The sequence below is a fragment of the Electrophorus electricus genome, chromosome 12 (assembly GCF_041902795.1).
Source record: "Electrophorus electricus isolate QZ-2024a chromosome 12, ASM4190279v1, whole genome shotgun sequence".
NCBI classification, from domain to species: domain Eukaryota; kingdom Metazoa; phylum Chordata; class Actinopteri; order Gymnotiformes; family Gymnotidae; genus Electrophorus; species Electrophorus electricus.
Window position 1 is genome coordinate 10,957,501 of NC_137508.1, and position 15,962 is coordinate 10,973,462.

Below are 15,962 nucleotides of genomic sequence, written 5' to 3' on the forward strand. Positions count from 1 at the left end.
TCCACCCCTCCACCCGCCACTGCCAAGCGCTAGCCATGTAGGAGATTTATTCATTATCTTCCCTTGCACATTTGGCTGATTTTTGACTCCTCAGAAGCACACACACGCACACACACTCATGTAAGACTGAACACTGTAAGTATAATCTGTCAATAAAGTGCCAGACTTCGTTCACATGCTTTTCCTCTCAACTCTTAACGCAGTTACACGCAGCTGTTTTGCATGTTGTGTGCATGCATACATGCCTACATGTTAGTGTGTGTGTCAGTGTGTGTGAGAGTGTGTGTGAGAGTGTGAGCACACGTTTGTGTGTGTGTGTGGGTGGGGGGGGGGCACATGGCTGATCTATAATTCATGCATTCGACTCAGTATTCCACTCAAGCTTAGTCTCGTCTGAGGGTCGTGTGTGAACGCTCCCTTTCCACTCATCACACAAGAGAAAATATTCCTCTACTGCAGACAGGACTAGTGTCCCTCCATCTTGAGGACAGAGGCTGACAGAGGACTGTGGTGTCGTGGAGGGTAAAGGGAATCAGGCCAGGGGAGTTCTCATTTCAGAATGTGCTAGCGTTTCACACCTCTTCCTCTGGCTCAGTAGGGTCTCCGTGGCAATCGGCAAGGTGACTGGTAAACATGTTTGTCTGTTTACTTTTCCTGCACTGTGTTGGCATGTTCATGCCACTGAAAGGTTCCCTTCTCTCCCAGACCTGTACTGTACGAAATATTCGTTCTGTCTTCACCTTATCTTTCCACCTCTCTCTCTCTCTCTCTCTCTCTCTCTCTCTCTCTCTCTCTCTCTCTTTCTAATTGCTTCTCTGTCTCTGTCTGGATCTCTCCCTGTCTCTCTGCATGTCTGTCTGGCTAAATGTCTCTCTCTCTCTCTCTCTCTCTCTCTCTCTCTCTCTCTCTCTCTCTCTCTCTCTCTCTCTCTCTCTCTCAGACTGGCCGTCGAGCGAGGCCGAGTCCGAGTCCGAGGTTTTCCTGGAGGATTCGGCGGTGGTGCCGGGAGAGACGCTGGACCTCCCCTGCACGCCGCATCACTTCCTGCTGCCCGTCGTGTGGCAGAAGGACGGCGGCGACGTGTTGCCCAGCAACCGCACGCGACTGGGCCAGAGGGTGCTGCACATCATCAACGTCTCCTATGAGGACTCGGGTGTCTACTCCTGCAGAGACGCCCACAGCAAAACGCTGCTCAGCAACTACACTGTCAGGGTCACGGGTCGGTACATCCAAGCCCCGCCCATCTTCATCACAACTCTCTCTCTCTCATCTCCCCCACCTCCTTCAGCTGCAATATGTTGGGAGTTGAGAATTGTTGTTTTCTCACAATTAGACCTTGTAGATCGTGTATAGGCTCGTTATGTGTTGAAAGATTTATGCGCCGGCGTGAATGTGTGAATGTCTGCGTTTGTGTGCAAGTGTGTCAGTAGTGGCTTCTGGCCAATCAAAATTCACCTCACACCCTTCTTATGAAATTATCCTGCCAACTATTCCTCCAGGTAATCCTATATTGCAACATCCTAAAACACCAGGAGCAGGACGCACACACAGACCCATTCATGCAGAGTGTCCTCGAAGAGGTGCTGTAGACTCAACCTAAAGCACCTGAACACCATCTGCAGAGAGAGGGGGGGGCAGACAGACAGCAAGACAGGCAGGCACACCGAGAAAGGGGGTGGCGTTGCACTATATTTGCAGCAACCAGCCTTCCATGCATTTCCTGTTCAAGAGAACGCAAATCCTCCAGTCCAGTTTTCTGTGTACGTTACTGCACTCACAGCCCCACACACACACCGAAGCAAAAGACACTTATGCTCCCAGGACAAAATATCATTAACTCAAAGAAAATAAACTCACTCTTACTCCAATTAGGCATTCTGGAATGCTCAGATGTGCACAAGCTTGCGCGCACGAGGGTGGGCACACGAGGGTGTGCACACCAGCGTGCGCACAAGTGTGTGCTGATGTCCACGGTAGCTGGGGTTAGACCAAGGTCCTGTAACTGTAGGGACTCAGGGACACCAGCTGAGTTGCTCATTGACGACTAATTAGACAGCAGTTGTCTGGAATCACCTCATCATTTAAACCAGATGGAGGGAGAGACAGAGAGAGAGAATGAAGAGAGAGTTTTTCTTTCTCTTGCCCACGTGTTCGGCACGGGTCCAGATGCAGCCCCCTGTCAGTGCAGAGAGAAAGAAACAGTTACACACTCTCAGCCAATTATCTTGCATTGATAAAACGGCCGCAAAAGACAGCAATATCCTGTCCTGCCCACCTAAGCGCACGCATCTCCTGCCAGCACTGCAGATGCGCACACAACAGCACACTCAATGAAAACCATACATCGAACGCCTGCCGCACACACACACACACTCCGAGTACTTCAAAAGGGGATGATAAGACAAGCACTGTAAAACATCTCATCACTAGTAGCAGTAGAACAGCACGCACGCGCACGCGCATGCACACACACACACACACACACACACACACACACACACACACACACACACACACACACACACACACGCAAATCCTGGCATGCAACAAAGCCTCCATCTGCACATGCACCCATAGTCTTTGATAAAGCCCAGTACAGGCAGGCAGCCGTGGTGACGTGAGTGTATGTCTGAGTGTGTGTGTGTGTGTGTGTGTGTGTGTGTGTGTGTGTCTGAGCTGGGCACTGAGAGACTAGAGGGCTTTGGCATGGTACTGCCGAGACCTCATGAGATGAGTGTGGGTTTAGCACAAGCTAAACGCAGATTAGGGGCCGAGGAGGACAATGTGTGCTAAAGTGTATGTGGGAGTGGGGGGGTGCATGAATGTAGGTAAAGTGTTTTAAGCTGCTACCTGTGTGTCTATTGAGGAACAGCAAAATGGATCTCTTTTTTCAGGGTCATGTTATTCTTACCTCTCTCTCAATGGGTTCATTTAGAACTACCATACAGGAGTGTTTGTGTGTGTGTGTGTGTGTGTGTGTGTGGGTGGGTGGGTGTGTGCGTGTGTGTGTGTGTGTGTGTGTGTGTGTGTGTGTGTGCATGTGTGTGTGTACGGGTGTGTAATAATACAGCTGTTGTCAGAAATCTTGTGGACCTTTTGCTTACTGAGTGCCTGCTTACATCTGCCAGCCATTAACCGCTCTGTGCACTGTGTGTGTGTGTGTGTGTGTGTGTGTGTGTGTGGGTGGGTGTGGGGGGGGCTGTGAGTACTTTGGTGTTTGTGTATGCAGTAATTGGTTGTGATTACTTATCAGTTCACTTTCCCCATTCAGCATTCAGTGGATTATGAATAGTTTCATTGTTGTGTGAAAAAAATCACTGTAATCCACTCTCTCTCTCTCTCTCTCTCTCTCTCTCTCTCTCTCTCTCTCTCTCTCTCTCTCTGTCACTAACTCTCCTTCTCTCTGTCTCTGTAACTATCCCATGTTCTGTCTCTCTCTCGCTCTCTCACACTCTCTCTTTCAGATTCTCTCTCATCTGGTGATGATGAAGACTACGATGAAGAGCCAGACGATGCAGGTAATGGAAATGGTGTGTTCCCTTATTTCATCCTTTCATTTTTAATTCTTCTTCTGTGAATTAGACATTTTATTCCGTTTTTTTTCCTTTTCGTTTTAATACACTCATTCTGGACCTGCCATTCATGATTTAGGCTTGCATTTCATTTCATCATCTACTGTCCCCTGGTACCACAAAATAGAACCTTGCTAGCAAGTCTGTGTGTGTGCGCACATGCCACAGAGAGAGAGAGAGAGAGAGAGAGAGAGACAGAGAGAGAGAGAGAGAGAGAGAGACAGAGAGAGAGACAGAGAGAGAGAGAGAGAGAGAGAGAGAGAGAGAGAGAGAGAGAGAGAGACAGAGAGAGAGTGAGAGAGAGAAAGAGAGAGCGAGAGACAGAGAGAGAGACAGAGAGAGAGAGAGAGAGAGAGAGAAAGAGAGAGCGAGAGACAGAGAGAGAGAGAGAGAGCGAGAGAGAGAAAGAGCGAGAGAGAGAGAGAGAGAGAGGCGAGAGAGAGAGAGAGAGAGAGTGAGAGAGAGAGAGAGCAAGAGAGAGAGAGAGACAGAGAGAGAGAGAGAGACAGAGAGAGAGAGAGAGAGAGAGAGCGAGAGAGAGAAAGAGAGAGCGAGAGACAGAGAGAGAGACAGAGAGAGAGAGAGACAGAGAGAGAGAGAGAAAGAGAGAGAGAGAGAAGACAGAGAGAGAGAGAGACAGAGAGAGAGAGAGAGAGAGAAAGAGAGAGCGAGAGACAGAGAGAGAGAGAGCGAGAGAGCTATCAGTGGCGTTTGACAGCTCCTGTGGCTCCTGGGTGGGGGGGTTTAGGGCTTTGGACAGCATGGAAAAGACAGTAATCTGAAGTCTAACTGGGGGCACTTGGCTCTAGGTCTCTCTCAAGTGAAATTATTAAACTGACTGAATCATTTACAGAGATTGCTGCTGCTCTGTGTGTGTGTGTGTGTGTGTGTGTGTGTGTGTGTGTGTGTGTGTGTGTGTGTGTGTGTGTGTGTGTGTGTGTGTGGGGGGGGGGGGTCTGTGGGTGTTGCTGAGCTGAATGGGTTCTGAGGAATGGCAAACCAAGGAGAGCTGCGTGGACGTGTTTTAGAGACAGCACGAGACGCTCACCGAGACAACTACTGCCACACAATTACATAATTAACCCTTCAAGAATGAAAAGGATCAAATGAAATAAGGGAAGAAGTGAATAAAATCGAGAGAAAGGCCATTACATGCCAGTTAGGTGTCTGCTGTCTGTAGATCTCGGACGGGGGAGGAGAGAGGAGGATTAGGGCAAACTTTAAAAGCCTGAGCCCTTTAGAGTTAAATGACCAGAAATTCACCTCTAATGAGAGAGAGAGGCAAAGAGCAGGGGGGGTCATAAAAGAGACGTCATGTGAGAGCTTAGCCTCCCTGCGGATTCAGAACACGAGGAGAGTCTCTCCACCATCTCCCACTCCATCGGCCACAGAGCGAGTGGCGCCCCCCGGGGGGCCAGGCTTCAGTCTCAGGCTGCCTGGCCCCCGGTGGGTCCCGCGCTCCCACGTTCCTGCGTCGGCGCTGGGCCCATCCCCCGCTCGTGGGCACTGCAGGCAGCCCTGTGTCACTGCACAGTGCCCTGCAAGCTTGTTTTGGCACGGCCGGGGCTTTCCACTCAAAGCTCTGATTGTCCTTACTGAGTTCTACAAGAGAGTCGAAGAGGGCAAGCTACCACACACACACACACACACACACACACACACACACACACACACGCACGCACACACACACAGGCCTGAACCGCTTTTGGACTCCTACTCAACACGCTCCATTGACCAGCAGTAAATCATCTTAGACTCTTACAGAAAAGCGCATCGTGTGTGTGTGTCTGTGTTTGTGTGTTTGTGTGTGTGTGTGTGTGTGTGTGTGTGTGTGTGTGTGTGTGTGTGTGCCAAGAATGCATGAGTTTGCTTGTGTGTGGGTGCATACATAAGTGGGTGTTGGTGGGTGTCCTTGTGTGCGTGTGTGTGGGTGAGCTTGGATTGTGGATGAGCTTGCTTGCATATGTGTGTGTATGCGCGTGCGTGGGTGTGTAGGTGTCTGTGCAAATATGTGTATGCTGTACCCATTATACCAAAGGAAATTCCAGCCTGCAGTTCACCCCTCACACTCCTATCTGAAACAGTTCGTGATAGTGTACCTTTATGTCTCTGACCCACTGTACGCAACTGCCATTACATTACCAATCAGTGCAAATTAGTCCAGAAACCTGAGCAGTTTGGCATATGGTAATGTTCACCCTGCAGCTACAGGAGCGCATGTTCTAAAATGGGCCCCTCAAATAACCTCTAAATAGCCCTTAAAATGGGTGGGTGTGGGTGTTAGTGTGTGTGGGCGTGTGTGCGTGCGTGAGGTGACATCTGTAGCCTCAATCTGATCTGGCCTAAACTATTTGAGAAGGGATGGAGGGTCATGTTTGCTTCCTCCCTCCAAGTCCCGTGATCTCCACATCCTCCTTGTGCTGCTTGTCGGATGAAGTGTGGCCAGAGCAGCTGGCCTGAGGGCTGCCTCCACACCACGTAACCACGACAACCTGGACTACAGGTCTCCACACCTGAAAGACAAACGCTACTCATCTAGGAGTCAAAACTAAGGGCCTAATGGTTGAGGAAGACTATCACTGTGCATTAATAACCTTGACGATAGGGACTCTAGTTTCCTCAGCAGTGACTCTCGTTGTGCGCTGTCTCTCTCTCTCTCTGTGTATGTGTGTGTGTGTGTGTTTACCTTTCCAAACAAAACTTTATTCAGTCTAAGAATTAGGCAGCCAGTCTGACGCTGCCATGGCATGCAAGAAAATGTTTCCATAAACTTTCACCCACACACCGACACACACAGACACACACGCAGACACACACACAGAGACACACACAGAGACACACAAAGACACACACAGACACACACAGACACACACACAGACACACACACACACAGAGACACACACACAGAGACACACACAGAGACACACACAGACACACACGCAGACACACACACAGACACACACACAGACACACACACACACAGAGACACACACAGAGACACACAAAGACACACACCGACACACACAGACACACACACACACAGAGACACACACACAGAGACACACACAGAGACACACACAGACACACACGCAGACACACACACACAGACACACACACACAGACACACACACACACACACAGAGACACACACACAGAGACACACGCAGACACACACACACAGAGACACACACACAGACACACACAGACACACACGCAGACACACACACACAGAGACACACACACAGAGACACACAAAGACACACACAGACACACACAGACACACACACCTCTTGAAGAAGGAACACCAGCCTTCACCTAATGGCTGCAGACCCCAAACACATATCCTCATGTTTCTTAAGAATCAGAGCAGTGTTTTTCATTTGTGCTGTAACTTATGCTGTGATTTTACACCATTTCTTGCAGTCTGGCCTAAAATAAATAAAACTGAGTTTGTTTATTAACAAGCACAAGTGAGGTTTTTAGAAATATACTGTAAGTCTTAAATGTATTTCAATAAAATCAGATTAATTTCTTTCCAAATTAGAAGTGCCATATTGGACCCGCCCAGAGCGAATGGAGAAGAAGCTATTGGCTGTCCCTGCTGCCAATACAGTGAAGTTCCGCTGTGCTGCTGCTGGCAACCCCACACCCACCATCCACTGGCTGAAGAACGGGAAAGAGTTTAAAGGCGAACAGAGGATGGGTGGGATTAAGGTACACCTCTGAGCCACCTGAACAATTGCCAGTGTGTGTGTGTGTGTGTGTGTGTGTGTGTGTGTGTGTGTGTGTGTGTGTAGAATCTGTGTCCTGTGCAGTCCTGCTCTCATTACCGTCTTCTCGAGTTGGTATATGGGGCCATTCTGTCATTTTCAGATCTTTTCCACTCACACACAAACACACTCACATATGGAGGAATGTTAGCACATAATCTAAAAATCTGTCCTGTAGACTATTAACAGTATTAACACTACTCCAGTCCTAAATAAGCAAACAGGATTTTACTGGAATTCGTTTTGTAATAGAGCTGAAATCTTCGAGCGCCATATGGGTAGAGTGGATTTTCTGAGTTTAAGTTGCTATGAAGATGGACTGCGGAGATTTTTGAATACTTCCATTTGTACATTTTGATGCCCTGCTGTTTGCTGATAAGTTCATCCGTGGGGTCAGAGTTGAAGATGGCATTGACAGCTTTATTATTGCCTAACCCCTCCCAGCACCAGCTCTAGAACACACCCACCCTCACATGCAGGGTCAGGGTCAGGGTCAGGGTCAGGGTCAGGGCTCAGACTACATGTGACAGCTTCACAATGCCTTCTTGCCACTTCTATTAAAGCAGCAGGCTTAAAGTCGTAACCCTCATAGCCATGCATATGTAAATGTGCCTGGGGGGGGGGGGGGGGGCGCTTATATATGTATCGTGTGTAATCTGTATTAGCATGTGGACTAAATTCTGTGTAAAAACAAATGGTGAAAGCACTGGGATTGTGGGATATTTGCAGCACTTTAGGAAGAAAACCAGTTCAACGAAGAAACGTGTTGAGTAGAAAATCCAAGAACCTGAGCCAAGAACTGGGCTCGTGTGTGTTACCAGGAGATGATGAACACTAAACCCCTGGTGTGGGTTTTATGCTGACAGAACTGAAGAGGAATGCCGTGTCAGTTTTATAGGTCAGAAACAAATGGCTGATATCAGGGTCTGTGTGGTATGGGATGCAATGCACCTTTGATTTGGCTACAGTGAGGTATATTCATTCTGAGTCCAGGTTGTTGTTTGCAGACTTGCTGGTCAGAGCATAGTAAAGAGTGTGTAAATGTGTTAAGAATGCCAAATGAAATCTAAATGTAAGAAAATTAGTCACTGCCTGTAGTCTTGTTGTCTAAAAGTCTCCAGTCCTCTGTCAGAACAGTTGACTTTCCCACAGATTTCTCCCATACACACACACACGCACACACACACACACACACACACACACACACACACACACACACACACACGTGAACAGAACTCTTTGCTGACTGGCAGAGCTGAGGGGTCAGAGTTCATGTCTCTGTCGAGTCATCAGAAGGGGGCGGGTTTATGTGGGTGTTTCTGTGGTGACTGTGAGCCTTTGATTGACAGGTGAGGCGTGGCTTTTGTCATGGTCACATATGGCTACTAGGGTCTCATTGTTAAAATGCTAATCTGCAGCAGTATAGGTTAGTCACGCCACACACACACTCACACTCACGCACAAACACACACACACACTGTGGCTTTTGTGAAAGTGTGTTAGTGTGTGGACACCTTGCATGTTAAACATCTTAATCAACAAGTCAGTCTGTAGGCCTGTATTAAGTCATCTACATCAGTGACTTAATCTCTTAAAAGACTGTTAGTGGGGAGCTACACTCATTTGTGTTTATTATACACCATTCTGTAAAGTAATATTGTATAAATGTGTCTATGTTTTAATTATGGATGGATTTAATTGCTTTTAGGACATGTTCTACGAACACTGTCTCTCTCTGTCTGTCTGTCTGTGTGTGTGTGTGTGTGTGTGTGTGTGTGTGTGTGTGTGTGTGTGCGTGTGTGTGCGTGTGTGTGTGTGTGTGTGTGCGTGTGTGAGAGAGAGAGAGAGAGAGAGAGAGAGAGAGAGTGAATGTGGAAGAGCAGGTTCTCGGCTCTCTGCTGGTACATGTCTCTGTTCAACAGCTATTGTGACTGAACGTCTAATACCGCTCTAGTAACTAGGAGGAGTGTTATTTTAGCAGTGTCTGTTTGTGGACTTACACAAGCATGCTTGCATTTAGCTCTGACCAGAGGCCTAACTAGTTATTCATGTAATAAAGTGTGTGTGTGTGTGTGTGTGTGTGTGTGTGTGTGTGTTTGTGTGTGTGTGTGTGTCCTCACATCTCTGAATGTGTGTGATTACAGTCTGTAGTTGACTGATGGATATGTTTGATGCTGATGTTCCTGTGTCTCCAATTAAAGCCCAGCTCTGAAACACACAGACAGAGGAAGAGGGCGACAGAGAGAGTGAGAGAGTTTTGTCGTTTTAATGGCCAGCTGAGGGGTCAGTAGTTTCTGCTTCCTGTCTCTGCGGGTCAAATTAAGCCCCACTGCTGTCTGAATGAGCCTCCACAATCCTGACACACCATAAATCCCCCACTCGCCCACCACAGCCAGCTCTAAACTTTCTGTTGCCCTCTGCATCTCCTTTTATTTCCTTTCACCTGCCATGGTTCCCTCTCTCTCTTTGTCTTTTACCCTCTCTCAGTCTCTCTCTCTCTCTCTCTCTCTCTCCTTCTTGCTCTCAATTTACTGTTTCAGGAACAGCTGAGAATTCTTCAGCTTTTCTTTTTTTTTTTTGAGGAGGCAGTGACATGAATGTCTCACAAACTCGCATGATACCAACGTTTGATAACACATCCCTCCACCCCCAACCTAGACACACCCCAAGCACACACTCGGCCACTCTCTTACGTGCTCGCGCACACACACGCACACACGTACTCTGATGCAGCGTGTCCGTCAGCAGGCTCTTAAGAGTCATTGACTCAAAGCACACCAGCGAGCGAGCAAGGAACAGCAGGAGGAGAGGAGGGGCGTGGCGGGCACCACACACACACACACACACACACACACACACACACACACACACACACTTGCCAACTTTCTGGGGCATGGGTGTGTGTATGTGTGTAGCCCAGTAAGTGTTACCATGCAACTGTGCAAAAACACAGCTCATAATATTTACACAGTTACATTTTTTTCCACTCAGACCTCCAAGTGTGCACAGAAAGAGAGACAGACAGACAGACAGACAGACAGACAGACAGACAGACAGAGACAGACAGAGAGAGAGGTGTCTATAAGCACAGTCTATATGAGAGCAGCATGAATGGGTAGGCCCTGTTTGTGTGCGTGTGTAATTCTAGGGGTGTTGGGGTCATGTAAACACTTAGAGATATACTTTGTGACCCGTCGGCACATTTTCCAAGTCTGGGGATGTGTTTCTTGTGAGTGGTGCTGTTGACATGGCCTTCAGATGTGTGCGAGTGTGTGTGTGTGTGTGTGTGTGTGTGTGTGTGTGTGTGTGTGTGTGTGCATGTATGTGTGCATGCATGTGTGCATACGTGTCTGAGTATGAGTGTGTGTGTGGAGGAACTGTCACTTACTTTAATATACTAACTATAACAATACTGTCATGAACAATTTAACAGCCACTTTGTTTTGTTTTTTTAATAACAAACCTTGACCAATGATTTATGCAATTCAGATATACCCCAAATACCTCTTTTGGTATTTTGGTGTTCTTAACCCTTCTCACTCTCTCTCTCTCTCTAGCTGAGGCATCTACAGTGGAGTTTGGTGATGGAGAGTGCAGTTCCATCAGACAGAGGGAACTATACCTGCGTAGTGCAGAACAAATATGGGACCATCACACACACTTACCAGCTCGACGTGCTAGGTACAGCGCGTGCACACACCCTTATTCAGCTCACACACGCACGGCCCTCTCATCCAGTTCCCCTGTGTGCCTGTTCGCCTTCACACTGCCTTTTTCCCCTCTTATCCAATCAGAGCGCTCCCCTCACCGGCCCATCCTGCAGGCAGGCCTGCCGGCCAATCAGACGGTGGTGGTGGGCAGCGATGTGGAGTTCCACTGTAAGGTGTACAGTGACGCCCAGCCTCACATCCAGTGGCTTAAACACATCGAAGTGAACGGCAGTCGCTACGGCCCCAACGGCACCCCCTACGTCACCGTCCTCAAGGTACAGACCTGCGATCAGAACACATGGTGCAGCCCCGCCTTTCCCTGGCCTACTCCCCTGCGCGCGGTACACGCAGCCGTTCCCCCCTTTACGCGACCCCTAGCAGAGGCCTCCGCCAAAGGTCGCCATCACAGAGTGGGATCGCGGCTGCGCCGTACGTAAGACGTGTGGAAACACGGCCAGGCTACACGACTCCCGTTCAGAGACCCACGGCGGGACGTGGAACGGTTGAGCTCGTCGCCCTCGCCTACACCCAGCACTTTATTCCACACGTAGTTGGTTTTTTTTTGCACTGTGCCGTAAACCTGAACGACCGGACTGTTGGGCAACAGGACGAAGTTCCCCCAAGCTGAAAGAGAGGGAGAGTCCCCGATGGCGGGCGGGTCTGCACCAGCCCTTCAGCGGTGTCTCTGCAGCCTGCCCCGGGGGAGGCACCAGAGGGTGGGGGGAAGGGGGAGGGGGGGTCCCCTCTCTCTCTCTCTCTCTCTCCCCGCTCAGCGGTGCGGCGCACATCTGGTTCAGGCTAAGTAAACCGCCGCGCTGGCGTCTCGTGGGGAGACAGCCACCCTCTCCTCTGCCCCGCTCCCTTGGCGTTGGGGGAGGGCATAGGAGGTGGAGAGAGGGGGAGAGAGAAAGGGGGAGAGAGAGAGAGAGAGAGAGAGAGAGAGAGAGAGAGAGAGAGGGAGAGAGGGAAGAGACTCCCATAAAGAGCCACGGAAAAAGTGAGCACGGCAAGGCGAGCGAAGGGCCGAGTCAGCAGGCCGAGGAGGGGAGAGGAGGAGGAGGAGGAGGAGGAGGAGGAGGGGGAGGGGAGGGGAGGGGAGGGGAGTGGCGACGGCTGGCCAGACCGCCGCGCTATTTTCAACTCCCACATAATTGAAACAGTATTTTACTGGGAGCCGCGCACTCGCGTTCCCTTTCCCCACAGTCTCATCTGCGCGCCCTCTAAATCCCTCCCCCCCCCCACACACACACTACCACAGAGCAGCAAGAAGCAAATCACGTGTGCAGTGGAGTCTGCAGATATAGAGGAAATGGAGAGACTGAGAACAAAGAGCATGTGTAGTGTGGGAGACATGTTTGGAGGAACGTGGAGGCCATTGAAACTGGGTTTTAAACAGGTTAAATCCATCAGCGCTGGGAGGTGTGTGTGTGTGTGTGTGTGAGGGCGAGAGAGACCGAGAGAACATCACAAGAGAGAGAGTTGAAGGACCAGGCTCCTCTGGGCAACTGTCAGTGCACAGACCAGCACCACAGCACTCCGTACCCACTCGGTTTGTTCCATGTGGTTGTGTTTGATGTCTGCCGCCATTCTGCACTGCTTACAGTCAGCAGCAGTGAAAACGACATTGAAGTATTGTGTGTGTGTGTGTGTGTGTGTGTGTGTGAGAACATCGCAACTCATTATATATGCCCATATGTTAATGAGTTTGCTGCCTCTTACTACATGTGTGTATATTTGTGTGTGTGTGTGTGTGTTTCTGCAGAGTCTGAAAAGTATGACTAAGGAATGTCTTGTTAAGCTCGCTCTGTTGAATGTGACAGAGCAGGATGGGGGCCAGTACTCGTGCTCAGCCTCCAACTTTGTAGGCAAGTCTGAGATCGAGTTCTGGCTTACAGTGCACAAGCCAGGCCAAGCAGGTAAACCCCGCCCCCATCCCCCAAACGCCTCAGAGGGCCTGCCCCTCCCCCCTCGGCAAACAGCAGCTGTCAATCATGTTCTCCTCTCGGTGGTGGTGGCGGCTCAGGGTGCTGCTTCTGTAGGTTATGGCTTCTCAATCCTTTCTCATCCCTCATTCATGGATGGACTATAAGCCATTGCAGCTCCGAGGACACTGTGTGTGTGTGTGTGTGTGTGTGTGTGTGTGTGTGTGTGTGTGTGTGTGTGTGTGTGTGGGTGTGTGTGTGTGTGTGTCTGCTTCATTTTTCTCCTCGCTTCCATCTCCTCCAATCGATGCAAAACACAACAGGAGCTGAACTATAATGGGAACCAGGACTTCATCACACACACATTCATATTGATTTCTCATACACTGCTACCCACAACTGGGCCACTGCTCTTTCTGTACCCCCCCCCCCCCCCACACACACACACACACACAGACACACACACAGACACACACACTTGACAGCTCTATTTAATGAATAGATGGCAGTTGTATCTACAGACACTTTAAAGAAGCCTTGGGAACGTTAATGTCCACCTCACCACAGAGTATTTTAAACTCAACTCAAATAAGAAACAGACGCGTCGCATTAACACAGCGAGTAAAGCCCACTGTGAAGCCCAGCCTCGCGGAGCTCTTGTTCCGACTGTCAGCGGCCCACCCCGAAACCTTCCGGATGTGCCCTCTGTTTCCATGTGGCTTGGTGTTGCTGGGTGGAGGTTCTTTGTTTTCTTCCAGGTATTCTCCCTGGCAATAAGGTGGCCCGGGTTGTCAAGACAAAACTTTACCAGGGTTGCTGAGCGGTGTCTGGTGATGGGCTAACTGCTTTTCCTAGGTGATGGGTAGCTGTTTTTTTCCCCTGAGGGGTTGTGGTTTATACGTCTCTCTCTCTCTCTCTCTCTCTCTCTCTCTCTCTCTCTCTCTCTCTCCCTCTCTCTCTCCCTGCCTCTCCTTCTGTCTTACTCCTTCCTCTCCAGACTGCTGGCATTAACACTACGGATAAGGAGCTGGAGGTTCTCTTCCTGACCAACGTGTCCTTTGAGGATGCGGGCGAGTACACCTGCCTGGCAGGGAACTCAATCGGCTTTGCCTATCACTCTGCCTGGCTTACCGTTTTACCAGGTACCCCCTCTGTCCTCTGGACCCTCTCTGTCCTATCTCTGCCCCGTCCTCTGGAGCCCACGTTTCCTCTTGGAGTCCCCCTCGTCCATCCTGTGTTAGTCCGCCTTTCTGCTCCTCTGACTGCTTGTGACTCTACGTCCCCTTCCTCTTCCTCTCATTCCTCGAACCGCACGCACACTGTCATTAAAGAACAGCCAGTTTAAGGGCAGTTTAGAGCCAGATGTAGGCAGCGGCTTGTTTCCCCATAGACTGAACGTACACACTGAGGTTGGCAGTCAGAGAGTGTGGGGGCCACGCCGCCATCGCCTCACCATGTGTTGCCGCCTTCCTGACTTACTGTCTTTACTCCACTCCTATTGTCTCTGCAGGGAGCTGTAGTAAAAGAGCGCGCACAGATTTAGTCTCCATCCCCCTGCGTGCGCACAGACACACACACACACACACACACACACCTCTTCCTTAATTAACTAAATGCTCTGCTCATATCTGGCCCACTCTCCAGAGTTTAAGATGTGCATGCCACATGAGTAATGACTTTCCCTGGGAGAGATGCATTATGGGATTCATGTACCTGCTAGGGAACATAATAGAAATTTAATGAGTTCGGAATGAGGCTGTTAATTGATGCTGGGCTTTTGACGTGATGACCCAGCTCCCTTGCAGTACTGACTCAGATCCCTGCACATCTGTTCAGGACAGGTCTGTTCTCTCAGCCTGTCCACTCGTACATGTGCAGAGAGCCGTTTTAAACTGATGTGCATGGCTCAGTAACATCGCAGGCCAGCTCATAAAAGTGCAGAATTTCAGGTCTCATGTTGATGACATCATGACACAAACTTCTGACCCCCCCCCCCCCCCCCTCTGCATCAGCCGTGGAACTGGAGCCAGAGGAAGACTACGCTGACTTCCTCATCTACGGGACGGGCTGCGTGCTCTTCGTCCTCACCGTGATCATCATTGTCCTCTGTCGCATGCGAATGAACACGCAGAAGACACTGCCTACACCCCCTGTGCAGAAGCTCTCAAAATTCCCCCTGAAGAGACAGGTAACAGAAAGTAGATACAAGATTTGATCTCCTCCAGCTTTAATCAAATGCTGTTTCCTGTATCAGCATTATCACGAACACACAATACCAGGCTCAGCGCTAATGGTGCTTGCAGTAGCTGAGGATGTAATATATATGGGGTGTGTGTACAGTACGGTGTGCGTGTGTGTGTGTGTGTGTGTGTGTGTGTGTGTGTGTGTGTGTGTGCGTTTACATGTGCGTGGGAGAGAGGCGATGGGAGTTTGTCATAGTTGTAATGTAGCGGCAGATTATTCATATTCTCCCATGACTGCCAAAGTTTGGATCATGTTTCACTTTCAGTGCAACCCGGTCTGTCTCAGTTGTTTTAAAGATTTTAAACAGCAGCAGCTGCAGCTGAAGACACCCAGCACACACACACACACACACACACACACACACACACACAGCACACACACACACACACACACACACAGCACACACACACACACACACACACACACACACACACACACAGCACACACACACACACACACACACACACACACACACACACACACACACACACAGACTCTCGCACTTTCTCTTATTCAGTCCCTCCCTCCCTCAGTCATTACAGCAGAATGGTTGTATCGACGGTTACTTCAGCCTGTTTCTGTTGGAATCTTAATCTTATTTGTCCAAGTGTCATCTCAGTGTTAATTAGAGTGATGCTGCTTCTGCGGGTTTTGACACGTGCATTTGCTCACGTGTGTGTGACCTGCGCGTGACTGTGGCGAGCTCTGTACCGTCTCGCAGGTGTTTGCTATTCCTCTGCGGAG

The 15,962-nt window shown here is 49.6% G+C and overlaps 1 protein-coding gene across 7 annotated transcripts in view; it reads left to right on the plus strand.

Moving 5' to 3' along the window:
- The window catches only part of fgfr3 (fibroblast growth factor receptor 3), a 39,147-nt gene that overhangs the window by 14,316 nt on the left and 8,869 nt on the right, over nt 1-15,962 (plus strand). For 3 of the 7 annotated variants that reach the window (XM_081724446.1, XM_081724445.1, XM_081724447.1), the window contains 7 exons: nt 941-1,219; nt 3,465-3,530; nt 7,117-7,286; nt 10,900-11,023; nt 11,137-11,327; nt 12,815-12,968; nt 14,987-15,162. In XM_081724446.1, the coding sequence (XP_081580572.1) occupies nt 941-1,219; nt 3,465-3,530; nt 7,117-7,286; nt 10,900-11,023; nt 11,137-11,327; nt 12,815-12,968; nt 14,987-15,162 (1,160 nt within the window). Of the gene's footprint in view, nt 1-940; nt 1,220-3,464; nt 3,531-7,116; nt 7,287-10,899; nt 11,024-11,136; nt 11,328-12,814; nt 12,969-13,971; nt 14,117-14,986; nt 15,163-15,962 lie in introns of all 7 variants that reach the window. The other 4 variants (XM_035531653.2, XM_035531655.2, XM_081724448.1 and 1 more) reach the window with 3 other exon arrangements.